The 27046-nt window shown below is 45.1% G+C and overlaps 2 protein-coding genes across 2 annotated transcripts in view; one reads left to right on the forward strand and one right to left on the reverse strand.

Moving 5' to 3' along the window:
* CDH23 (cadherin related 23) overlaps positions 1-27046 on the forward strand; it is a 1196655-nt gene that overhangs the window by 935112 nt on the left and 234497 nt on the right. The gene's annotated exons all lie outside the window — the stretch shown is intronic.
* The window catches only part of VSIR (V-set immunoregulatory receptor), a 53091-nt gene continuing 44506 nt past the window's right edge, over positions 18462-27046 (reverse strand). The window contains exons 5-8 of the mRNA XM_040438891.1: positions 23034-23061; positions 22185-22372; positions 19060-19539; positions 18462-19023 (exon numbers count right to left, since the gene is read on the reverse strand). Coding sequence (XP_040294825.1) covers positions 19508-19539; positions 22185-22372; positions 23034-23061 — 248 coding nt within the window. The 3' untranslated portion in view covers positions 18462-19023; positions 19060-19507. The remainder of the gene's footprint in view (positions 19024-19059; positions 19540-22184; positions 22373-23033; positions 23062-27046) is intronic.

Consider the following 27046-nt stretch of genomic DNA (forward strand, 5'->3'; position numbering starts at 1 on the left):
CAGAAGCCTGCCCCCTTAACAGTAACATCCACAGCGCCCTCCCTGTTAACAGTGACCTCCACAGCGGCCGCCCCTTTATTAGTGACCTCCACAGTAATCTGTCTCGTTAACAGTGATATCTAGTGATGTCGCGAACATAAAATTTTCAGTTCGCGAACGCCGAACGCGAATTTCTGCAAATGTTCGCGAACGGGCGAACCAGGCGAACCGCCATAGACTTCAATAGGCAGGCAAATTTTAAAACCCACAGGGACTCTTTCTAGCCACAGTAGTGATGGAAAAGTTGTTTCAAGGGGACTAACACCTGGACTGTGGCATGCCGGAGGGGGATCCATGGCAAAACTCCCATGAAAAAATGATGTAGTTGACGCAGAATTGGATTTTAATCCATAAAGGGCATAAATCACCTAACAATCCAATTTTTTTTTTAACAACGTGGTTTAAAACATCTAGTGTGTGTATATGATCAGGTATGATGCTGCATCGATCAGGTAGTGTAAGGGTTACGCCCGCTTCACAGACATTGACAGACCAAACTCCCCTTTTAATGCACCGCAAACAACCGCAAACAGTCCATTTGCCCAACCGCAAACTCCCCATTTGTTCAAGGTTGGATACCAAGCTAGCCATGTCCCGTTGATGTCATTGAAGGTTTCTTCCTCCACCCAGCCACGTACAACACCAAGGGTCCCCGAAAGGTGAATTGAATTGATTTTTCGAACGGGGAGATGGTTAAAAAAACGCTGGCTCCCTCCCCTTTGTTTGAATCCACGGTCACTGCGTCTGTGCCGTGCAATTTACTTCCCCACCTGATATAAGTGGTATTTTCTGTAGTTCTCTCTTCTCATCAGTTTAATCCCTGTTACATCCCCAATCTGGGGTCAATTTATTAAATAGATTTTTCGAACGGGGAGATGGTTAATAAAATGCTGGCTCCCTCCCCTTTGTTTGAATCCACGCCACGGTCACTGCCTCTGCGCCGTGCAATTTACTGCCCCACCGGATATGAGTGGTATTTTCTGTAGTACTATTCTCATCAGTTTAATCCCTGTTACGTCCCCAATCTGGGGTCAATCTAATAAATAGATTTTTCGAACGGGGAGATGGTTAAAAAACTGCTGGCTCCCTCCCCTTTGTTTGAATCCACGCCACGGTCACTGCGTCTGCGCCGTGCAATTTACTGCCCCACCCGATATGAGTGGTATTTTCTGTAGTACTATTCTCATCAGTTTAATCCCTGTTACGTCCCCAATCTGGTGTCAATTCATTAAATAGATTTTTCGAACGGGGAGATGGTTAAAAAAATGCTGGCTCCCTCCCCTTTGTTTGAATCCACGCCACGGTCACTGCGTCTGCGCCGTGCAATTTACTGCCCCACCCGATATGAGTGGTATTTTCTGTAGTTCTCTCTCCTCATCAGTTTAATCCCTGTTACGTCCCCAATCTGGGATCAATTTATTAAATAGATTTTTCAAACTGGGAGATGGTTAAAAAAATGCTGGCTCCCTCCTCTTTGTTTGAATCCATGCCACGGTCACTGCGCCTGCGCCGTGCAATTTACTGTCACACCCGATATGAGTGCTATTTTCTGTAGTACTATTCTCATCAGTTTAATCCCTGTTACGTCCCATATCAGGGTGGGATTGCCTTTTGTGAAAAAAAATTTAGGCCGGGTACCTTCGACTGCCTACACAGTGACAGACCAAACTCTGATACACCAAAATGAATTGATTTTAGGAACCGGGAGATGGAAAAAGCAGCTTGGTCGGTCCTCTTACTCAGTCCCAAGTTGGGGCACTGCGCGTGCACAGAGCAATGTGCTGTGACACCCTATATGAGTGGTGTCTTAACTAGTACTATTCCTATCAGTTTAATCCCTGTTACGTCCCCTATCCGGGGACGTGTGTCGAATTGATTAACCATTGTCGAATTAACGAACCATTACGACATCCTGGAATAATTTAGTTCTGAGCTTTATACTTGCTTTGTATTGGAATTAATGGGGATTTTTTAAATTGTCTGCATTATTTCTAATAAACTATTAAGAGACTTTATTATGATTTATTTATTTTATGTATTAAAAACCCACCCATACAACTTTAAAAAAAAATATAAAAAAATGTATGTTTTTTCTATGAAAAATTATCCAGCCGATCGCTTTTGGTCTGATCATAAAGAAGCAACGACCTCTATCATCTGCGGTGTGGCAACATTGCCAACACACTCATAGAGGTGATGATCGCTTCATTGTGATATGCAAGCGCCTTCACCACAACAAGGTAACGATCACGAAGGGGAATTTACACTTGTATGTGCCTTTTTTTTTTTTTTGCAGCCACAGTGCAGCACCAGAGGCCAGAAAAATTAGGCATGTACACATGCCTGAAAAATAATGTTATTGTTGCAGCCGCTGTTGTAGCAGCGGCCGGAAAAATTTATGTTTTCAAGGCAGAAAGGTGACTAAAACATTGCGGCTTGAACCCTAGTTGGTGGCGGAGAATTCACGAAAGTCATCCGGTATGCAGACATTAAATACAGCAGCGTGGGGACCATTTTGAGGCCAATGCATGTCATCAGGCCTTTTGTTAGTCAAACGTATCCCCCACTGTCAGTCCCTTCGGGATCCATGCCTCATTCATCTTAATGAAGGTGAGGTAATCAACACTTTTTTGACCGAGGCGACTTCTTTTGTCAGTGACAATGCCTCCTGCTGCACTGAAGGTCCTTTCTGACAGAACACTTGAAGCGGGGCAGGCCAGAAGTTCTATCGCAAACTGGGATAGCTCAGGCCACAGGTCAAGCCTGCACACCCACTAGTCAAGGGGTTCATCGCTCCTCAGAGTGTCGATATCTGCAGTTAAGGCGAGGTAGTCTGCTACCTGTCGGTCGAGTCGTTCTCTAAGCCTGGATCCCGAAGGGCTGTGGCGATGTGTAGGACTGAAAAAGCTCTGCATGTCCTCCATCAACAACACATCTGTAAAGCGTCCTGTCCTTGCTGCCGTGGTCGTGGTAGGAGGAGGATTACTTTCACCTCTTCCCCTGTTATATTCCCGTTGTGCTGTGACATCCCCCTTATAAGCTGTGTAAAGCATATTTTTTAGTTTTGTTTTGAACTGCTGCATCTTTTCTGACTTTTGGTAAGTTGGTAACATTTCCGCAACTTTCTGCTTATACCGGGGGTCTAGTAGCGTGGCCACCCAGTACAGGTCGTTCTCCTTCATCCTTTTTATACGAGGGTCCCTCAACAGACATGACAGCATGAAAGACCCCATTTGCACAAGGTTGGATGCCGAGCTACTCATTTCCCGTTCCTCGTCCTCACTGATGTCATTGACGGTCTGTTCTTCACCCCAGCCACGTACAACACCACGGGTTCCAGATAGGTGACAACAACGAGCACCCTGGGATGCCTGCTGTGGTTGGTCTTCCTCCTCCTCAAAGCCACATTCCTCCTCTGACTCCTCTTCCTCACACTCCTCTTCCAGCGTTGCCGCAGGTCCAGCAAGCGATGATGACAAGGCTGTTTCTGGTGGTGATGGTGACCACAACTCTTCCTCTTCACGCTCATCTACAGCCTGATCCAGCACTCTTCGCAGGGCACGCTCCAGGAAGAAAACAAATGGGATGAGGTCGCTGATGGTGCCTTCGGTGCGACTGACTAGGTTTGTCACCTCCTCAAAAGGACGCATGAGCCTACAGGCATTGCGCATGAGCGTCCGGTAACGTGGCAAAAAAATTCCCAGCTCCACAGAGGCTGTCCTAGCACCCCGGTCATACAAATACTCGTTGACGGCTTTCTCTTGTTGCAGCAGGCGGTCGAACATTAGGAGTGTTGAATTCCAACGTGTCGGGCTGTCGCAAATCAAGCGCCTCACTGGCATGTTGTTTCGGCGCTGAATGTCTGAAAAGTGCGCCATGGCCGTGTAGGAACGCCTGAAATGGCCACACACCTTCCTGGCCTGCTTGAGGACGTCCTGTAAGCCTGGGTACTTAGACACAAAGCGTTGTATGATGAGATTCAACACGTGTGCAATGCACGGCACATGTGACAACTTGCCCAAATCCAACAAATTGCTTCCATTGTCACACACCACTTTGCCGATCTCCAGTTGGTGCGGGGTCAGCCACTGATCCACCTGTACGTTCAGGGCGGAGAGGAGTGCTGGTCCGGTGTGGCTCTCTGCTTTCAGGCAAGTCAACCCCAAGACAGCGTGACACTGTCGTATCCGGGTACAACATCATCATCATCATCACACTGTACGTCCATGTGTGTAATGCTGCCTGACTGAGACATATCCCTGTTATCTCCAGCCTCTGGCAATAATGGTTGCGCATCACTAATTTCATCCAAATGATGTGTAAATAAATCCTCTGAGGGATCAAGTGAAGCGGCTGTAGTGGCTGTGGTGGTAGTGGTGGTGGCGGGCGGGAGAGTGGTAACTTGAGAGCAGGTGACCAAAGCTGAGGTGGAGGAGGATGGTGCGTCAAGGTTCTTAGCGGAAGCTGTTGAAGATTGGGTGTCCTGTGTAAGCCAGTCAACTATTTTCTCAGAATTTTTTGGGTTCAGGGTACGTGGCCTCTGAACACTGGGCATTATTCCAGGGCCAGTGGAAATCACAGCACCACAAACACGACGGCCCCTGCGGTGTGGCCTGCCTCTGCCTGTCATTTTTTATTAGATAAGTGTTACTATGCGTGCAAGGTACTGTGCCACCCTATATAAGTGGTGGGCAGTGGGCACAGTACAGTCTGTGTGGGCCTGACACACACGGGCTTGCAACTGTGATTATATCACAGAAAAATATTAAATAGAATTTTTTTTATCTGCGAGGTATTTGTGAGTGAGTGACACCCTGTAACGGTATAAGTGGAGGCCTAGGCACTAGCCAGTGGCCACAATACAGTCTGTGTGGGCCTGACACACACGGGCTTGCAAATGGGATTAGATCTTAGAAAAATATTAAATATAATTTTTTTTTATCTGTGAGATATTTGTGAGTAAATGACACCCTGTAACGGTATAAGTGGAGGTCTAGCCACTAGCCAGTGGCCACAATACAGTCTGTGTGGGCCTGACACACACGGGCTTGCAAATGGGAGTAGATCACGGAAAAAAAATTAAATAGAATTTTTATTTATCTGCAAGGTATTTGTGAGTGAGTGACACCCTCTAACGGTATAAGTGGAGGTCTAGTCACTAGCCAGTGGCCACAATACAGTCTGTGTGGGCCTGACACACACAGGCTTGCAAATGGGATTAGATCACAGAAAAAAATGTAATAGAATTTTTATTTATCTGCGAGGTATTTGTGAGTAAATGACACCCTGTAACGGTATAAGTGGAGGTCTAGCCACTAGCCAGTGGCCACAATACAGTCTGTGTGGGCCTGACACACACGGGCTTGCAAATGGGAGTAGATCACGGAAAAAAAATTAAATAGAATTTTTATTTATCTGCAAGGTATTTGTGAGTGAGTGACACCCTCTAACGGTATAAGTGGAGGTCTAGTCACTAGCCAGTGGCCACAATACAGTCTGTGTGGGCCTGACACACACAGGCTTGCAAATGGGATTAGATCACAGAAAAAAATGTAATAGAATTTTTATTTATCTGCGAGGTATTTGTGAGTAAATGACACCCTGTAACGGTATAAGTGGAGGCCTAGCCACTAGCCAGCGGACACAATACAGTCTGTGTGGGCCTGACACACACGGGCTTGCAAATGGGAGTAGATCACAGAGAAAAAATAAATATAATTTTTATTTATCTGCGAGGTATTTGTGAGTAAATGACACCCTGTAACGGTATAAGTGGAGGTCTAGCCACTAGCCAGCGGCCACAATACAGTCTGTGTGGGCCTGACACACACGGGCTTGCAAATGGGATTAGATCACAGAAAAATATTAAATAGAATTTTTTTATCTGCAAGGTATTTGTGAGTAAATGACACCCTGTAACGGTATAAGTGGAGGTCTAGCCACTAGCCAGTGGCCACAATACAGTCTGTGTGGGCCTGACACACGCTGGCTTGCAAATGGGATTAGATCACAGAAAAATATTAAATAGAATTTTTTTTATCTGCAAGGTATTTTCTGTCACACCCTGTATGAATGGTGTGCACACAGTACTGTCTGTGACTGAGCCTGCAGCCTCTCACACACTGGCAGGCAACTGCAATATATGTATATATATTTAAAAAAAAGCAGACTGATGTACCAGCCCTGAAAAGGGCTTTTTGGGGTGCTGTCAAGACGCTGTCCTTACAGCAGATGAGTCTGTGGACACAGAACACTGCCCTAGCTAACGCTTTCCCTATTGAATCAGCAGCAGCAGCACTGTCCCTCCTCTCACTGAGAATGCAGATTCCGAATGAATCTAAAATGGATGCTGTCCGGGAGGTAGGGTCTGCTGCTGATTGGCTGGAATGTGTCTGCTGACTATGAGGTACAGGGTCAAAGTTTACTCAATGATGATGTATAGGGGGCGGACCGAACATTGCATATGTTCGCCCGCCGCGGCGAACGCGAACAAGCTATGTTCGCCGGGAACTATTCGCCGGCGAACTATTCGGGCCATCTCTAGTGATATCCACAATAATAATTGTATAGGTTTCTATTAAGTACTGAAGAAGTATTCAATAACCAGTTGTTATGGTATAGTATGCTCCATGAAGATGAACTAATACAGGTGAGTCACATCTTCTCCCCATTATTGAACCTGTTCTAGGAATATGGTGAAAACAGAGGGCATATTGCTGAGTTCTGATCTAAACCAGACTCCACTCAGCGTTCCTATGGAAAACGAAAGGTCGAATGTGGCCAACTAAGTCACTTTTCCTTTACACCAGTTTTGATAAATCTTTCCCATAGTGTGTTCAGAAGTGTCAGTTTGTCTATGCTCTAATGAATTCATTTATATTTATAGAATATTTTATGCATTTTTATAAATCCAAGTCAAAATGCATTTATCTGAAATTTAATGTAACAATAGAGGCAATAATCAGCATCAGCATTCATTGAAATGAATGGGAAGCGTAAAAAAAGCCTCTGTCCTTTTCTGTTCCCTCACCCAGAGAAGTATTATATGCTGTGGGTTCGGCTCCACTTTTCAGCGAGACAATGACAGACAATGTGTAGAGAAATGGGTAGTTTTTCTACTCAGGTGACAGGAGAGAAGTAGCAGGAGCAGCCAGAGGAGCTACAGGGCGATGAGGAAGATGAGACAGAGGCCCCAGACACACCGTGGCAGTATGCAGTGGAGATGGAGGCAGGGAGTCCCTCCGAGTCACTTGCACAAATGGCCCGATGCATGCTCACTTGCTTGCGTAGTGACATCCGAATTGTCACCATTTGGCAGAGGGATGACTTCTGGCTCTCCAATTTGTTGGACCCTCGCTACCGGTCCAGAATGGGGGCCTTTTTTACACCCACTGAGAGGGAGGACAAACTGAACTACTACAGAGACATCCGATGTAGTCAGTTGGCCGCTGCCTATCTGCGCCATTGTTCATCATCTCGCAGTTCTGACCGGGGGGCCCTCTGCGCTCACGTTCCACTGCCATGGCTGCTGGGGAGGGGTGGTATGGCAGGAGTCTACAGTTACTAATGAGTAGCTTTCTTCACCCGCATAATGAAGAAACTACTCTCCAGCAGCAGCAGATAGAACTGGAGCAGGATCTGAACCAGCAGGTGGTGGCATACTTGGACAGCACCCTGCCAACCCACATTGAAGATCCGCTGGACTACTGGGCAGCCAAACTGGATTTGTGGCCACAACTAGCAGAGGAAAAGCTGTCCTGCCGAGCCAGTAGTGTGGCATCAGAGCGGGTGTTTAGTGCAGCGGGGGCCATAGTTACCCCAAGGGGAACTCGCCTGTCCAGTGTCCACCCAAAATGTGGAGAGACTGACCTTTGTCAAGATGAATCAGGCGTAGATCAGCCAGGATTTCCAACCACCAATTCCTGATGCATCAGACTAGATCATCCATGGTGCCACACCAACACTTTGATAAAAGAGACCGGTTTCTTCTGACTACCTGCCTCAGCTACTACTCTGATGCTGCCACACGCCTGATGCCACACATCTGATGCCAAGTGCTCCTTCTTTCACCCACCTTCATCAGCAGGTACTGGCATTACCGCCCACCGCCTCACTCTGTCACAGGGTCACTTTGTGGTCTCCTGATGCAGCTGCTGCCATCTCCACACTATGTCACCTTGCCACTCTGTGGTATCCTCCTGCCTTATCCTCACTATGTCACCTTGCCACTCTGTGGTATCCTGATGCTGATGCTGCCATTGCAGCACGCCAGACCTGCAGGGTATAGCGAAGCGAGGTCACGGTTATGGGCAATCGAGGGTTGCTCACTGTATTGGAGAACCCTGGGCAGGCATGCGGCAGTGAATGAGAGGTAGACACAGTTCCTCTGGGGCACACTCGGTATGTAGGGACCAGGCCTGATGGTGGATGAGGTGCCCTGGATGTTACAGGTATTTTGAGTGCCTGGGGCAAGGTCCCTGTTGGATTTGTGACGCCAGTGCCTGTAACGGTGGCACACCGATTTATAGTTGGAATAACTGAGGTACAGTTATAGTTAACCAAACGTTGCTTTACTGAACAGTCCAACTTTGTACATACAGATGGTAACACAGTCCTTTAGATCACAGCTTTACAAGCAGGCTTTATTCCACACGATGGCAGGTAGTAATTATGCAAGATACTCAGAGGGTAATTCCACAATGCACTCAGAATCAGGTTGTACCTTTCCTCAGAAATAGCGTACACTGTCCTTTTCTAGAACTCCTGTCTGGCTTCAATCCCAAGGCCCGGATGCCTAAATGGTGGCTTAAATCCTTGGTATATATATATCTTCCTCTCGTATTAAATCCTTGCTTTTCTTTCTAAAGCATCTGCCCATCAGTGTTACTTATCTTTGCTTGGATGAGGAAGGACTGCGGGTTTCTCCCAGGAGGTGCTGTCCTGCCACTGGGGTGTCTCTACTGAGCTAATCCTAGCCTCAGGAGCTTCAGGTGGATGAAGTAACTCCTCTAGTCCCCTGGAATGAACTAACACTCCCCTGTCTGGGCCTTCCTATTTATATCTAGGGCTCTCTATCTCCCTCTAACGTCTGGGAGGCTAAACTACACCCTGACAGGCCTGACACCAGCTAACACAGGGAAATGCATACACATAACATTAAATGTAATAAAGACACATTAACCCCTTTTGTGCAGTGCTTACCTTTACCTAGTGGGACACTACATACAACCACGCTATAACGTTGCCCGTCCTCGGCGCAACATGGAGGGGCCCTGCTCAGCTGGATACTGCACCTGAAAAAGAGAGATAAGGCAAAGCAGGAAAATACATCTACATTTGCAAAAATACATTATATGCATAAATCAAGCAGTTCCACTGGCTTAGGAACAAGTAGCGGTGAAAAGGGGCGTCGTTCTCTTCTCTCAGGATAGTGTGAGGGAACAGGGGCGCTGACCTGGTGCAGCATGTCAGTGATACCAGGATAGTCCATAAGTGCAAATTGTCCATAATAGAACAGTAGACAAAATTATAAAACAATTTAAAGTTCTTGGAGGCTCAAGGAACAAATATGAGTCCGTACCCAGGTTTCTTTCTTATTTAGAACAAGTGTCTTTCACCAGACAAGTCAGGATACCAGCAAGGTAGATGATCACAGAGGCTCAGGTACTTTTGAGTCTATCACTGGGCACGTTTCCTTAGAATTAGGTTGCACAATAAAATGACAGCACATAAAAAATAGCCCACATTATTCCATTGGCATATATATATAAAAACAAGTGCTGTAATACCCTTAATCAACCTGAAAAGGGGGTTAAAGGGTTAAGGTGCAACATAAAAATAGGCACAACTTGGTGTAGTAGAGTAGAAGCAGGCAGGAGGTCCTGTAAACAAACATGGCTTTGATGCAATTTTGTATTTTCAGTGGGTGACCACCACCACTGAGCCGTGGGTAACTGGCAGCAGCAACAAAGGACCAAAACGAAGGACTCCTGTCCTGGAAGGGTTAAATCCTCTTGAAGTAAATCCCTTGGCAAAGAAAACAAATCAAGGCCCTAGCAGGCCAATTCACAGGGGCATATCATAATCACTTTGCATCTCAGTGGTGCTCCCTGGCTCTGCTTGTAGATGAGGCCCGTAATAAGCCTCCACAGGCGGATGTGCCCACAACACGGTATTAGGGGGCAGCTGCAGCATAAAGGGACCCCTAATAGGTATTGGCCCCATAGGCCTAGGGGTAATGACAGTTGCTGACCGCACCGGTGCAGGGATAACAATTGTAGGTTGTGCTTGCCTAGGTACCGCCGCCGCAAGCGGTCCGGTGGGCTCTGGAACAACTGGCTCTGCGCAGCAAGTCACAGTGTGAGAGGGCCTTCTTGGGGGCCTCAACGCAGCCATGGTAGCAGAAGGTGGCCGACTGGTAGGGACAGGTACCCTTACCTCTTCCTTCCTCGGTGGCGTCTGGATCCTGGCGGTGGCAATTCTGCGTAACTCCCGCAACTTTTCCTCCAGACGGACGATCTGGTCATCCAGGCTCTCGGTCTCAGGATCGCTGTCATCCGCTGTCGCCGCCAGCACTTGTACCATAGAGGGTGCATCCTGCACAGCCACTGCAGGCTCAGGTGGCGCATCAGGTCTTTTACCCTTCCGGATATTGTCCAGGGTAACGTGGAGTCTTTTCAGATTCTCCATCTCTTGCATCGTTTTCTCCCGGCGAGGCAGCTCGGGGGATGGATAGGGGCTCACCCATTTCTCCAATACTGTGGGCTGCCAGAAAACGTTCGGGCCAATGAAAGAGCCCCGCTCTTGAAACGCATGATGGGCCGGTTCTGGAGAGCGCGCTGGTCCGCGCTCGCAGCCAGAGTAGTCCTCATCTGCTTCCCAGTCCTCCGGTTCTTTCTTGGGACGGGTCACGGCAGTGGCATATGGGCCTCGCAGGCCCGCGGCAGGGGTGAACTCCACTTCCTCTCCCTCGCGGAGGTTATGCATATATTCGGAGAGGTAACTCCGCTTGACGGACCTCCGATTGACATATAAGTCTCTGCCGGTGGTATAGTCCTGTATGAAACCGTAGCCACGGTTCTTGTCGAAGGCCACAACCAACCCCTTTCTCCTTTCCAGGCGGGGTTGGGTGTCAGTGTGGCGCTCATGAACTGGGTCTTTGCCAGTTCCTCATAGAATATCTTTGACTTTGTATTTTTCTTTATGGCGGCCTCCCGGATCTCTGCCATCAACGCTGACCACTTGAACGAGGGCTGAAAGAAGTCTCTCCGGGAGCCATAATAGCTCTCCGGGTGCGTCCTCTGTGGCGGGCAGGCGGGTCTCTCCGGTCCCGGAGAGTAGGCCGGTGGAGCGTCCTCTGGCTCTACACCAACACAATCCATCTTTATCAAATCAGGCGCGGCCATCCCAACAGAGCAGTCTTCACTCTTCAACATGCTCGATCCTTCTCTGGAGAGCGACAGGGTGGCGCCAATAAGTTCAGACAGATCCTCCCATTGCACTGGGAGGCCGCCCCCCAGGTACTCCAGTATGGAGGAGGCGGAGTCCATTTCTGCAGACATGCAAATGTCCAGACAGGGCGGTGGCGCCGACATTGAGCCTTTCCCGCTCTTTTCAGCAAAAGGCGCCAACTTTTACCGCCAATTCAGGATGAAGATGACGCAGCAGTAACATGTCAGCAAGCGGTGGCTTAAACAAGCAGCAAACAGTCCCGAAAACACTATCTTCACACCGCTAATTATGACAGTTCTTTGGCCCAGCAATTTTGAATAAAACAATTGGGGCTTGGTCACTTTAAGGCACTTTTTTTTTGCACACAGTTGTATATCCGCAATGGCGCAGGAATGTTCGTTATCCTGTTCGTGACGCCAATTTATGCAGCACGCCAGACCTGCAGGGTATAGCGAAGCGAGGTCACGGTTATGGGCAATCGAGGGTTGCTCACTGTATTGGAGAACCCTGGGCAGGCATGCGGCAGTGAATAAGAGGTAGACACAGTTCCTCTGGGGCACACTCGGTATGTAGGGACCAGGCCTGATGGTGGATGAGGTGCCCTGGATGTTACAGGTATTTTGAGTGCCTGGGGCAAGGTCCCTGTTGGATTCGTGACGCCAGTGCCTGTAACGGTGGCACACCGATTTATAGTTGGAATAACTGAGGTACACAGATGGTATAGTGAACCAAACGTTGCTTTACTGAACAGTCCAACTTTGTACATACAGATGGTAACACAGTCCTTTAGATCACAGCTTTACAAGCAGGCTTTATTCCACACGATGGCTGGTAGTAATTATGCAAGATACTCAGAGGGTAAATCCACAACACACTCAGAATCAGGTTGTACCTTTCCTCAGAAATAGCGTACACTGTCCTTTTCTAGAACTCCTGTCTGGCTTCAATCCCAAGGCCCGGATGCCTAAATGGTGGCTTAAATCCTTGGTATATATATATATCTTCCTCTCGTATTAAATCCTTGCTTTTCTTTCTAAAGCATCTGCCCATCAGTGTTACTTATCTTTGCTTGGATGAGGAAGGACTGCGGGTTTCTCCCAGGAGGTGCTGTCCTGCAACTGGGGTGTCTCTACTGAGCTAATCCTAGCCTCAGGAGCTTCAGGTGGAGGAAGTAACTCCTCTAGTCCCCTGGAATGAACTAACACTCCCCTGTCTGGGCCTTCCTATTTATATCTAGGGCTCTCTATCTCCCTCTAACGTCTGGGAGGCTAAACTACACCCTGACAGGCCTGACACCAGCTAACACAGGGAAATGCATACACATAACATTAAATGTAATAAAGACACATTAACCCCTTTTGTGCAGTGCCCACCTTTACCTAGTGGGACACTACACCATTTCCACACTGTCACCTTGCCACTCTGTGGTATCCTGATGCTGCTTATGACATATCCACACTATGTCACCTTGACACTCTGTGGTATCCTGATGCTGCTGCTGCCATCTCTACACTATGTCACCTTGCCACTCTGTGGTATCCTAATGCTAGTGCTGCCTTATCCACACTATGTCACCTTGCCACTCTGTGGCCTCCTCCTGATGCTGCTGCTGCCGCCCCCTCCAAACTCTGTCATTGTGCCACTCGGTGGCCTTCTCATACTGCTGCCACCCCCAGACATGCACATATGTGGGTACAAAACACAAAAGACATGCACATATTCCATTCACATGTCATCTCTGTTTTAGATCCACTCCTGTTTTTTTTGGCATTAGCAATACTGATGGATTATTGAGCAAATGCTGACCGAATGAAGTCGTATGCTCCACAGACAGGATCCGTTTTTTGGGGGTTATTGTTCTGACGGATCAGAGGATGGGCAAAATAATCAGTGACGTCAACACAAACTTACTGCTGACACCCTTTCCACTCTGTCCGGGGGCTTTACTTGTAAAAGCGTTTAATAGAACAGGTTCTGTAACATAGTAACATAGTAACATAGTACTAAGGCCGAAAAAAGACATTTGTCCATCCAGTTCGGCCTGTCATCCTGCTAGTTGATCCAGAGGAAGGCAAAAAGACCCTGTGAGGTAGAAGCCAATTTTCCTCACTTTAGGGGAATAAAAAATTCCTTCCCGACTCCAACCAGGCAATCAGAATAACTCCCTGGATCAATGACCCCTCTCTAGTAGCTATAGCCTGTAATATTATTACACTCCAGAAATACATCCAGGCCCCTCTTGAATTCCTTTATTGTACTCACCATCACCACCTCCTCAGGCAGAGAGTTACATAGTCTCACTGCTCTTACCGTAAAGAACCCTTTTCTATGTTTGTGTACAAACCTTCTTTCCTCCAAACGCAGAGGATGTCCCCTCGTCACAGTCACAGTCACAGTCCTGGGGATAAATAGATGATGGGATAGATCTCTGTACTGCCCCCTAATATATTTATACATAGTAATTAGATCTCCCCTCAGTCGTCTTTTTTCTAACGTGAATAACCCTAATTTTGATAATCTTTCAGGGTACTGTAGTTGCCCCATTCCAGTTATTACTTTAGTTGCCCTCCTCTGGACCCTCTCCAGCTCTGTACACAGTACTCCATGTGTGGTCTGACCAGTGATTTGTAAAGTAGTAGGAATATGTTCTCATCACGGGCTCATCTATGCCCCTTTTGATGCAACCCATTATCTTATTGGCCTTAGCAGCAGCTGCCTGACACTGTTTTTTGCAGCTTAGTTTGCTGTTTATTAAAATTCCTAGATCCTTTTCCATGTCAGTGTTACTGAGTGTTTTACCATTTAGTATGTATGGGTGACTTGCATTATTCCTTCCCATGTGCATAACTTTACATTTGTCAGTGTTAAACCTCATCTGCCACTTATCTGCCCAAGCCTCCAATCTATCCAGATCCCTCTGTAGTAGTATACTGTCCTCTTCAGTGTTAATTAATTTACACAGTTTAGTGTCATCTGCGAAAATTGATATTTTACTATGCAAGCCTTCTACAAGATCATTAATAAATATATTGAAGAGAATAGGGCCCAATACTGACCCCTGAGGTACTCCACTAGTGACAGTGACCCAATCTGAGTATGTACCGTTAATAACCACCCTCTGTTTTCTATCATTGAGCCAGTTACTTACCCACTTACAGACGTTTTCTCCGAGTCCGAGCATTCTCATTTTATATACTAACCTTTTATGCGGTACAGTGTCAAATGCTTTGGAGAAGTCCAGATACACGACATCCATTGATTCCCCGCTGTCAAGTCTAGAACTTACCTCCTCATAGAAACTGATTAAATTAGTTTGAAATGACCGATCCCTCACGAAGCCATGCTGATATGGCGTTATTTGCTTATTTCCGTTAAGATGCTCTAACATAGCATCTCTCAGAAAACCTTCAAACAGTTTACCCACAACAGATGTTAAACTTACCGGCCTATAGTTTCCAGGCTCTGTTTTTGGACCCTTTTTGAATATTGGCACCACATTTGCCATGCGCCAATCCTGTGGGACATTCCCTGTCAGTACAGAGTCCGCAAAAATCAGAAATAAGGGTCTGGCTATGACATTACTTAATTCCCTTAGGATACGGGGGTGTATGCCATCCGGTCCTGGCGATTTGTCTATTTTGATATTTTTAAGTCGCTGTTGTACTTCTTCCTGGGTCAGACAGGACACTTTTAATGGCGAATTTATTTCAACATTCAGCATTTCATCTGACAGTTTATTTTCCTCAGTGAATACATTGGAGAAAAAAATATTTAACAGCTTTGCTTTCTCCTCGTCGCTCTCTGCGACTCCCCCCTCATTACTCTTTAAAGGGGCCGACACCTTCAGATTTATACTTTTTAACATTTATATAATTGAAGAACATTTTAGGGTTAGTTTTACTCTCTTTGGCAATTAATCTCTCGGTCTCTAGTTTGGCCGCTTTTATTAGTTTTTTACATGTTCTGTTTTTTTCCTTATAGTTTTTCAGTGCTTCCGTGCTGCCCTCCTGTTTTAGTGCTTTATATGCTTTCTTTTTGTCATTTATTGCTTTCTTTACAGTTCTGTTTATCCACATTGGTTTCTTTTTGTTCCTTAACCTTTTATTCCCATACGGTATGTACCTCTCACAATGAGATTTTAGGATGTTTTTAAAGATATCCCATTTTGTGGCTGTATTTTTATTTTTGAGGACTTTGTCCCAGTTAGTTAGGCCTATGGCCTCTCTTAGTTGGCTAAATTTAGCTTTTTTGAAGTTTGGTATTTTTTTCCTCCCTGTAGAAACGCTCTTTTGAATGATAATTGGAAGGTTATTACTTTATGGTCACTATTTCCCAGGTGTCCCCCAACCTGCACGTCTGTTGTTCTGTCAGGTCTATTGGTTAATATTAAGTCCAGTATGGCCGTCCCTCTAGTCGGGTCCTGAACCAGTTGGGAGAGATAATGGTCTTTGGTTATTGCCAAGAACCTGTTTCCTTTATGAGATATACAAGTTTCAGTTTCCCAGTCTATATCTGGGTAGTTGAAGTCCCCCATAATAAGCACCTCATTATGATTTGCCGCCTTGTCTATCTCGTTTAGTAGTAGATTTTCTGTGGACTCTGGTATATTAGGTGGTTTATAGTAGACTCCTATTAGTAATTTATTGTTGTTTTTAGCTCCATGTATCTCTACCCACAGTGACTCCACATGTTCATGTCCCTCACTTATATCTTCACGGAGTGTGGGCTTTAGACAAGACTTTACATAAAGGCAGACCCCTCCACCTCTCCGGTTTTGACGATCCTTTCTAAACAGACTGTAACCTTGTACATTAACTGCCCAGTCATAGCTATCATCCAGCCATGTCTCAGTTATTCCCACTATGTCATAGTCCTCCTCACACATCACATATTCCAGTTCACCAGTTTTATTAGTCAGGCTTCTGGCATTAGTATACATACATTTGAGAGGTTTATGTATATTTTTTACCCTACACCTTTCCTTCTGAACTGTTCAAGTCCCTCCTTCCATTCCTCCCCCAGTCCCACTACCTTGCCCCCGTCTCTATCTGCACTATCTTCCCCTTCTATAGTGTAATTACCCTCCCCCCCAGTCCCTAGTTTAAACACTCCTCCAACCTTCTAGCCATCTTCTTCCCCAACACAGCTGCCCCTTCCCCATTGAGGTGCAGCCCGTCCCTACGATAGAGCCTGTAGCCGACAGAGAAGTCGGCCCAGTTCTCCAGGAACCCAAACCCCTCCATCCTACACCAGTTCTTGAGCCACTTGCTAATTTCCCTAATCTCCCGCTGCCTTTCTTGTGTGGCCCGTGGTACAGGTAGTATTTCGGAAAATACTACCTTTGAGGTCCTTGCCCTAAGCTTTTGACCTAAATCCCTGAAATCATTTTTAAGGACTCTCCACCTACCCCTAACTTTGTCATTGGTTCCGATATGGACCATGACCGCTGGATCTTCTCCAGCCCCTCCCAGTAATCTGTCAACCCGATCCGCGATATGTCGAACTCTAGCGCCAGGAAGACAGCACACTGTTCGGGGATCACGGTCTTTGTGACAGATTTCCCTATCTGTTCCCCTAATAATTGAGTCTCCCACTACCAGCACCTGTCTGGCCTGCCCTGCTCTCCTGGTCCCCTGCTTACCGGAGCTGACATTCCCCTGACTGGCAGAGGAAGTGTCCGGCTGCGGCAGTGCCGTCCCTGGACTGATATCCCCCTCATCTGCCAAACGTGCAAACTTGTTGGGGTGTGTCAAATCAGGGCTAGCCTCCCTGGCACTCTTCCCTCTACCCCGCTTTCTAACTGTTACCCAGCTAGCTACCTCACTTTCCTCAGCCTCCTCTCTGTCACCCTCCCCCTCATCTACCCCAAAGAGTGCTTGCTCGGTGAGAAGCAAACTTTTTTGCAAATTGTCAATGCCTCTCAGTGTTGCAACTTGCCCATTTAGAGACTCGATTAGCGATTCCAAACGGGTAATTTGCTCACATCTTGAACAAAGATATACCCCCTCGAACGGCTGTTCCAGGACTGCATACATCATGCAAGATGTGCACTGGACTGCGTTGTCAATTGTGCAACACATACTAAATGGAGATTACACCACAAAAGCAAAAAATACAATACAATGTAGTAATAAGATACAGGCTAATTGCAGTCCCCCACTGAAGTCCCTGAATCTAAAGTCACTTAATCTTAAGTCACACACTTACGCAACCACACTTAATCAACCACGCGTCGCGGTCAAACTCACGTTATATATTTCCTTATATAAATGCAGCTCACTGCACCAGCCTGGTTTGTTTCCCCTGGTTTGTCTGTAGACATCTATGTGAAATCAGCTGGCGACGGTGTAAAAGGAGTGCGCTTCTTTTTGGCGCTAACATCGACCTGTAAGGCTGAGTTCATACTTATTTGGTCAGTTTTGGCCCCCGTGACTGCCCTAATAAGTGAACTGTGTAGTGATTCTAAGAGTGACGCCTGTCATCTGCATGTCATACGGACTCACAGTATTATTTCACTACGAAAGCAGACTCCCTACGTGTGTTACAAAAAGGTACAGTGTTCTACACCACTATAAAGGCTCTCAGCAGCCAGGAAATAGCCGTTTTTTAACGTCATTCGCCACGAATATATTCGGATCCAACCGAATTTTTCCCCAAAAATTTGGCGAACCAGCGAATCAAGTTTTTAAAATATTCGCTCATCTCTAGTAAATAAATTATGCCGTGAGCATATGCGTATTAACAGCAGCATTCTAGTCCAATAATCTTGCTTTCTGTTTGACACATATTTCCTTTGTTACTGGAAAGAAAGTAGAACTCACAGCTTTGCTCTTCATATTTTTATACAGTAAAGCAGGTCTGCATTCAGCCTCCCGGTTCGAATACACCCATTTACATACCATTTTGAAAGTATGGTATATGTAAGGTAACTGGTATATTTGCAGACCTTTTTGTTACTTATCAGTAATGTGTTACAATTCTGCAGTTCCTTTATTGAAGTAAATACACTATGTACAAAAGTCTTACTACTTTATAAAACAGCATGAAAACCAACATTAAGTAAAATATGACTATAACAAACGCATATTAAACATCTGAGAATTATACTAAAATGGAAGCTGTGGATTCTGTACAGAAAGTAATATTTGGTATGTGCTGGACTATTAAACAGTAGATCATATTAATCTTATTACTGAGGAGATGCTTCTAATTTTAGAGGGTTTCTTCTGAAATTGTTCAAAATGAAAACCAGTTGACTGGTTTCTTCTCTTTCTTTTTCTCAGGCAGTAACAAAGTATAAGAAAATTACAAATTAGACTTAAAGCTGTTGCCCCATTGTAGGATAGGAGATAGGTGTATGATTGGTGGGGTCCAACTGCTGGGGCCTCAGCAAGAAACAAGAAATGTGAGCACTTTTCTCTCCTTGTTCTAGTGATCAGTAGGGGTCTCCACACTCAGGCCCCACCAATCAAAACTTTTGATTTGTTTGTATGACATTTAAAAAAGTTTTATGAAAACTCAGTGACTAACTATCTTATTTACCATGAGCCCTGGATCTTGTAATGCTACTTTACAGGCTCAAAGAACATAAGACTACAATCGAAAATTTTCCAACAGTTCTGTACAGATTAATATCCTGAAATATATTCTGTCTCATATGCAACTTTTTTAAAACATAAGCAAAATAATTCTCTATACAACATATATTCTATAAATCTATGTGCATCGTGTTCTTCTATGACATCAAACCACCGGCAATAGATATCATATATGGTGACATTCGTTATAGAAAGGTCTTTAAGCAAAGTTGACCTTTTATTTAGTAGAATCCGGGACATGTTAGGATTATCAGTCCAGTTTAATAATCCTTTTACATACAGTAGACAACGGATTTCTTTCTGAATTCTGTACTGCATAAATGTTGGATCTAGAGTAGATGCCAAAGTGCCCAGACTTCAAATAAGTGACCAGAACAGTCTTTTTTCCCCCTGAAAGTTACAGGTATTCTTGTCTTCATTTATACTTGATCAGGAGAATCTGGTACCGGCTCTGGAAAACATTGTAAAAGAGGTTATAGATACCTTCATGGTTTTGAATTACTGGTGAAGATTCAGGAAAAGTGTCTGATTTTGTCCCCCATAGTATTTATGTTCATTTCATGTTGGAAGACGAAAGCTGTAATGTGATTATCTGCTGTGGGCCCTTTGGTTACAACCTAGGCTGTGGTCACCCAAAGAAATGAATCATTTTATTAAAGCTATAACTGGGCACGATTTGGCATGTAGTTCAACATGTGCAGATGGCATATGCTAAATACACTGAACTATAAATGACAGCTAGGCACTGGGGTCCAATAGCTGCAGGGCACTGACTGATGTCAGGAAAGGGGTGTTTATGATGACAGCTGCTGCCAACCCAATGATATGGAGCAGAGGCTGCAATATCTTTGGCTCTGATGCAATTTACACTACAAGGTGGATTTTGGAGGGGTAACATATTAACTCCTTAAAGGGGTTTTCCACTAATAATTACATTTTATGTAATGCCTGCACCCTGCCTCCTGTATCAGAAGATTCACACTGACCTGCTCTCGCCAGACTGCTAGATGTAAACATTTTCTTTTACACTTATTTTAAGTTTCCTTAGGGGACTTTAAAGAAACGTTATCTGACAGTTAAAATAAGAAAGTAACACATCTCTTTATTTTTAAATCCGTTTTTATTTTCTGAGTGTAGATTTTTTTTATTCTATTTCCTGAACATTATTATGGGGGCGGCCATCTTGCCCGAGCTGTTATTAAAAGCATTTACACAGCATTAAAAAAAATTGCTCTACGACAGCCCCATGGGCCATAGACACAATGGACAGGAGGGGACGCTATTGACTTCTATGGGAGAGTTTTCTAGGCATGCTCTGTGACCTGTGCAGAGGTCATTGTACAAGGAAAGAATAGATAAGCTTCCTGGCTGTTCCTGAACACAGAGCTCTTCAGTACCTCACCCACCTCATGTGTATTCTGCCCCCCCCCCCAGCTGTTCTCTTGTTCCCTGACCCCCCTCCCCCTTCCCCTGTAGCTGCTATCACTGAATATTCCCTCTACTGCTGTCCCTGGATGGCACAGATGGGTGATGGCACCTACTTCTTCAAGTGTGTCCATATATGTGGTGACTGCGTGTATGAGGGTATCCATGTATGTGGAGAGTGTGTGTATAAGTGTGTACATGTGTGTGGAGAGTGAATGTATGTATATGGTGATTGCATGCATGATTATGTCCATGTATGTGGTAAGTACGTGTATGAGTTTGTCTATACATATGGTGAGTGCGTGTATGAGTATGCCTATGTGTACATGCAGTGAGGCGGCCTGTACAAATTTTGCTGTGGGTCCCCGTCAAGCCCCTGCCACTAGTGAGTCAGTTTTAAAAATAATACATTTTGTTCACAAATGATTGCGTGTCAGTGTGTCAGCTGTGTGTGGAGAGCCATGTGTGTGGAGAGTGCATGTATGAGTGCGTCCATGTGTGTGGAGAGTGCATGTATGAGTGTGTCCACATGTGTGGAGAGTGCATGTATGAGTGCGTCCATGTGTGTGGAAAGTGCATGTATGAGTGCGTCCATGTGTGTGGAGAGTGCATGTATGAGTGCGTCCATGTGTGTGGAGAGTGCATGTATGAGTGTGTCCATGTGTGTGGAGAGTACATGTATGAGTGCGTCCATGTGTGTGGAGAGTGCATGTATGAGTGCGTCCATGTGTGTGGAGAGTGCATGTATGAGTGTGTCCATGTGTGTGGAGAGTACATGTATGAGTGCGTCCATGTGTGTGGAGAGTGCATGTATGAGTGCGTTCATGTGTGTGGAGAGTGCATGTATGAGTGTGTCCACATGTGTGGAGAGTGCAGGTATGAGTGCGTCCATGTGTGTGGAGAGTGCATGTATGAGTGCGTCCATGTGTGTGGAGAGTGCATGTATGAGTGTGTCCATGTGTGTGGAGAGTACATGTATGAGTGCGTCCATGTGTGTGGAGAGTGCATGTATGAGTGAGTGCATGTATGAGTGTGTCTAGTGTATATGAGTGCATCTATGTATATGGTGAGCGCTTGTATGAGTGTGTCCATGTATGTGGTAAGTGTGTGTATAAGTGCGTCCATGTATATGGTGTGTGCATGTATGAGTGCGTCCATGTATGTGGTAAGTGTGTGTATGAGTGTGTCCATGTGTCTGGAGACTGGGTGTATGAGTGCGTCCATGTATGTGGTGAGTGCATGTATGAGTGCGTCCATGTATGTGGTGAGTGCATGTATGAGTGCGTCCATGTATGTGGTGAGTGCATGTATGAGTGTGTCCATGTATGTGGTAAGTGTGTGTATGAGTGTGTCCACGTAAGTGGTGAGTGAGTGTATGAGTGTATGTGATTGCATGTATGATTATGTCCATGTATGTGGTAAGTACGTGTATGAGTTTGTCTATACATATGGTGAGTGCGTGTATGAGTATGCCTATGTGTACATGTAGTGAGGCGGCCTGTACAAATTTTGCTGCCACTAGTGAGTCCGTTTTAAAAATAATACATTTTGTTCACAAATGATTGCGTGTCAGTGTGTCAGCTGTATGAAGCATTACCAACTCTTCTGTTCTAATCAGCATTCTGCAGTATATTCCAGACCCACCAATGTTTGCTGCTTGTATAAACTTACCAAGTGAAGGGAAAAAACAATCATTGGGTCCAGGCGGAGAGAGGGGAGTGTTGGGTTCAGAGAGAAGATGACGACCTGAATCTGACTGCTGGCGACTGGACATGAAAACAAGTCTTGGCCTCTGCTCAGTATTTCCAATAGGGGGATCATCAAATACAGGATTTTCAATACCCGAATTATCCGCTTCACTGAAAGAGTAAATAACTTGTGGTGAGCTATATATGTGGCATGGATGGGCTTCACACTAGCGCTTTTAGATCCGGATGGCTGTTCTGGCAGGGGATGCGCCTGCCAGATCTCTCTGCATCCCAGCGTTGCAGGAAGCTACCGTGCTGCCTTCCGGCCCCATTAACTATAATGAGGACCAGCGGGTATCAGTTAGCGTCCGGAAATGCCCGATCCAGACTTCTCCGGAAGGTTTCCCCATGCTGGAATAGACTGCCGGTGATGTCTAACGCTAGTGTTTGACAAGCAATCTTAGTACTGTTATACTATTACAATACATGTTACATACATAATACAATACATATATACATAATACAATATACAATACATAACACAATACATAATACAATACATCTCAGGGTTAAATAGCACTCAAATGTCAGCACAGACACCTCTGGTGGTCAGACCCGCCACAAAGAAGCTGTGGGAGATTGGTGGGTCCAGGCCACTAAAGAACACGCTAGGGGGAGGTTAGTGGAGCAGCGCCAGTGCCCACCTTGATAGTGGAGCGGCGGTGGGCACAGACCACCAATAAAACTAATTTATACATAAAATATATAATTTTTGGAAATTGCACAGTACTACATAGTTACATAGTACTTCATAGTGTCAATTTAGACCTACCTGTCCATCCTTACTAGCTCTTGTGCTCCTAGGAAACAAAAATATAATTTCATGGTTTTAATGTCGGCAAGAATTAAACCTTCATAAACATAAGTCACCAGCGTTAGACATGCTTTCCTACGAAAATAGTATAAGATTGGGGACAGAAAAAGGGGAATTTTACACAGTGGTTAATGGCTTCGAGACGTCCAGTGGAACCAGTGGCCCCCATTTATTAATAATGCCATATTCAACACCAAAACATTTCAGAGAGAGGAAATTGTACCTAGCTTATTAAAAAGAACATGCCTAATGATAAAGCCTGTACAATGTTAGGATTTCTATTTACAGTCATGGCCAAAAGTTTTGAGAATTACATAAATATTGGAAATTGGAAAAGTTGCTGCTTAAGTTTTTATAATAGCAATTTGCATATACTCCAGAATGTTATGAAGAGTGATCAGATGAATTGCATAGTCCTTCTTTGCCATGAAAATTAACTTAATCCCAAAAAAAACTTTCCACTGCATTTTATTGCTGTCATTAAAGGACCTCCTGAGATCATTTCAGTAATCGTCTTGTTAATTTAGGTGAGAATGTTGATAAGCACAAGGCTGGAGATCATTATGTCAGGCTGATTGGGTTAAAATGGCAGACTTGACCTGTTAAAAGGAGGGTGATGCTTGAAATCATTGTTCTTCCATTGTTAACCTTGGTGACCTGCAAAGAAATGCATGCAGCCATCATTGCGTTGCATAAAAATGGCTTTACAGGCAAGGATATTGTGGCTACTAAGATTGCACCTCAATCAAAAATGTATAGGATCATCAAGAACTTCAAGGAAAGAGGTTCAATTCTTGTTAACAAGGCTTCGGGGCGTCCAAGAAAGTCCAGCAAGCGCCAGGATAGTCTCCTAAAGAGGATTCAGCTGCGGGATCGGAGTGCCACCAGTGCAGAGCTTGCTCAGGAATGGCAGCAGGCAGGTGTGAGCGCATCTGCACGCACAGTGAGTCGAAGACTTTTGGAAGATGGCCTGGTGTCAAAAAGGGCAGCAAAGAAGCCACTTATCTCCAAAAAAAACATCAGGGACAGATTGATCTTCTGCAGAAAGTATGGTGAATGGACTGCTGAGGACTGGGGAAAAGTCATATTCTCCGATTAAGCCTCTTTCCGATTGTTTGGGGCATCTGGAAAAAGGTGTCCGGAGAAGAAAAGGTGAGCGCTACCATCAGTCCTGTGTCATGCCAACAGTAAAGCATCCTGAGACCATTCATGTGTGGGGTTGCTTCTCATCCAAGGGAGTGGGCTCACTCACAATTTTGCCCAAAAACACAGCCATGAATAAAGAATGGTACCAAAACACCCTCCAACAGCAACTTCTTCCAACAATCCAACAACAGTTTGGTGAAGAACAATGCATTTTCCAGCACGATGGAGCACCGTGCCATAAGGTAAAAGTGATAACTAAGTGGCTCGGGGGACCAAAATGTTGACATTTTGGGTCCATGGCCTGGAAACTCCCCAGATCTTAATCCCATTGAGAATTTGTGGTTAATCCTCAAGAGGCGGGTGGACAAACAAAAACCCACTAATGCTGACAAACTCCAAGAAGTGATTATGAAAGAATGGGTTGCTATCAGTCAGGAATTGGCCCAGAAGTTGATTGAGAGCATGCCCAGTCGAATTGCAGAGGTCCTGAAAAAGAAGGGCCAACACTGCAAATACTGACTCTTTGCATAAATGTCATGTAATTGTCGATAAAAGCCTTTGAAACGTATGAAGTGCGTGTAATTATATTTCACTACATCACAGAAACAACTGAAACAAAGATCTAAAAGCAGTTTAGCAGCAAACTTTGTGAAAACTAATATTCGTGTCATTCTCAAAACTTTTGGCCACGACTGTAGTATTACAGCTTGATAATGTCCACTTTTCTGACCTGTTTTCAATCTACTGAATTAGAAGACAAGTGTTGAAAATTGGTCAAACAATTTGATGCATTTCTGTGCAATTTTCCCTAAAAATCAGGATATGTAGGCACTCCATGTGCCTCCATTAGACATTGTATTCTGTAGGGAGAATAGCTCTGTAATACAGATAGTTCTGAAGCAGGTCACATTTCTTTTTCTTACGGAATCCATGAATAAAAGCTCTTTAAAACTCATAGACGTGCAGAACTATAGTATGGTGCACACAGCCTTGGTAAACCTGAATAGTGATAATATGCAGTCACAATTGGATGATAAATAACCTATATTGGTGACAGCGTATGAAGGTCCATTTTTCTGTTTCATTTGTCAAGGAGGAATTTGGGAATTAGCCAGTCCTTTATTAAATGGGGTTTCCCATCTTAGACATCTATAACATATCCATAGAATATGCCATAAATGCCTGATAAATGCATGTCCCACCTCTGATGGTCGCACATGCGCAACTCACGATTGTCACTATTCATTTGTTCTAAATGTGTTTTACAAGGTGGAAAACAATAAATACAACTTCATTTAGATTTTTTACTCCCAGCTTTGATTGGCTTTAGAATCTGGTATCTCCGTTCTATGGGATATGCCATAAATGTCTAAGATGGGAAACCCTTTTAAGAAGCACTAAGCAGAGAGATTCTGGAGAGAATAGCATCAGGCCAGCTGTGTACATAGTCCCTTAAAGGGAACTTGTCACATTGAACATGGTGTGTGCTCTGCAGGCAGCATGTTATAGAGCAGGAGGAGCTGAGCAGATTAATATATAGATTTGTGGGAAAAGATTCAGTAAAACTTGCATTTAATTCATTTCAATTCCTGCTCATTCTGGGCTTTGAAGTCAAGGAGGCGGTCCTATCAGTGATAGCTGTCAATCACTGATAGGACTGCCTCCTGGACTTCAAAGCTCAGAATGAGAAGGAATTTAAATGAATGAAATACAAGTTTTACTAACTTTTACAGTAAAACTATATATTGATCTGCTCAGCTCCTCCTGCTCTATCACATGCTGCCTGCAGATTATTTAGCATTTTCAGGGTGACAGGTTCCCTTTAATCAGCCACTATAAAGATTACCTTGCACACAGAAATTTTATTCATGTGAATTCAGTTTGCATAGCATTATACTTACCTGCGAGCTGCGATGTCTGTGACCGGCCTGGCGCTCCTCCTACTGGTAAGTGAAAGGTCTGTGCTATAAGCAATGCGCCGCACAGACCTTTCACTTACCAGTAGGAGCAGGGTCCGGCCGGTCACAGACATCGCAGCTCGCAGGTAAGTATAATGCTTCTAAAAATTGCTAAGTAACCATGGCAACCAGGACTGCAGTAGCGTCCTGGTTGCCATGGTTACCAATCGGAGCCCCAGCGATTAAACTGGGACTCCGATCGGTACTCTCCGCTGCCACCAATGATGGGGGGGGAGATTTTAATTAGGAGGGGGAGCCCACTGGCCACCAATGAATCTACAGTACTACAGGGGAGGGAGGGGGGGCCGGCCGCACTGGCCACCAATGAGTTAAAATGGGGGGGGGTCTGCCCTGCTGCCTGGCAGCCATGTACACAGTTCTTTTAGTATATTCTAACCTGAAGCGTCCCCATCACCATGGGAACGCCTCTGTGTTAGAATATACTGTCGGATCTGAGTTTCACGATCTAACTCAAATCCGATGGTATATTCTAACATAGAGGCGTTCCCATGGTGATGGGGATGCTTCACGTTAAAATATACCATCGGATTGGAGAAAACTCCGATCCAATTGTATAACAGGGACTCCTGACTTTACATTGAAAGTCAATGGGGGACGGATCTGTTTGCAATTGAGCCATATTGTGTCAACGTCAAACGGATCCGTCCCCATTGACTTGCATTGTAATTCAGGACGGATCCGTTCGGCTCCGCACGGCCAGGCGGACACCAAAACTACTTTTTAACTCCGATCCAATGGTATAACAGGGACTCCTGACTTTACATTGAAAGTCAATGGGGGACGGATCTGTTTGCAATTGAGCCATATTGTGTCAACGTCAAACGGATCCGTCCCCATTGACTTGCA

The sequence above is a fragment of the Bufo bufo genome, chromosome 6 (assembly GCF_905171765.1).
Source record: "Bufo bufo chromosome 6, aBufBuf1.1, whole genome shotgun sequence".
NCBI classification, from domain to species: Eukaryota; Metazoa; Chordata; class Amphibia; order Anura; family Bufonidae; genus Bufo; species Bufo bufo.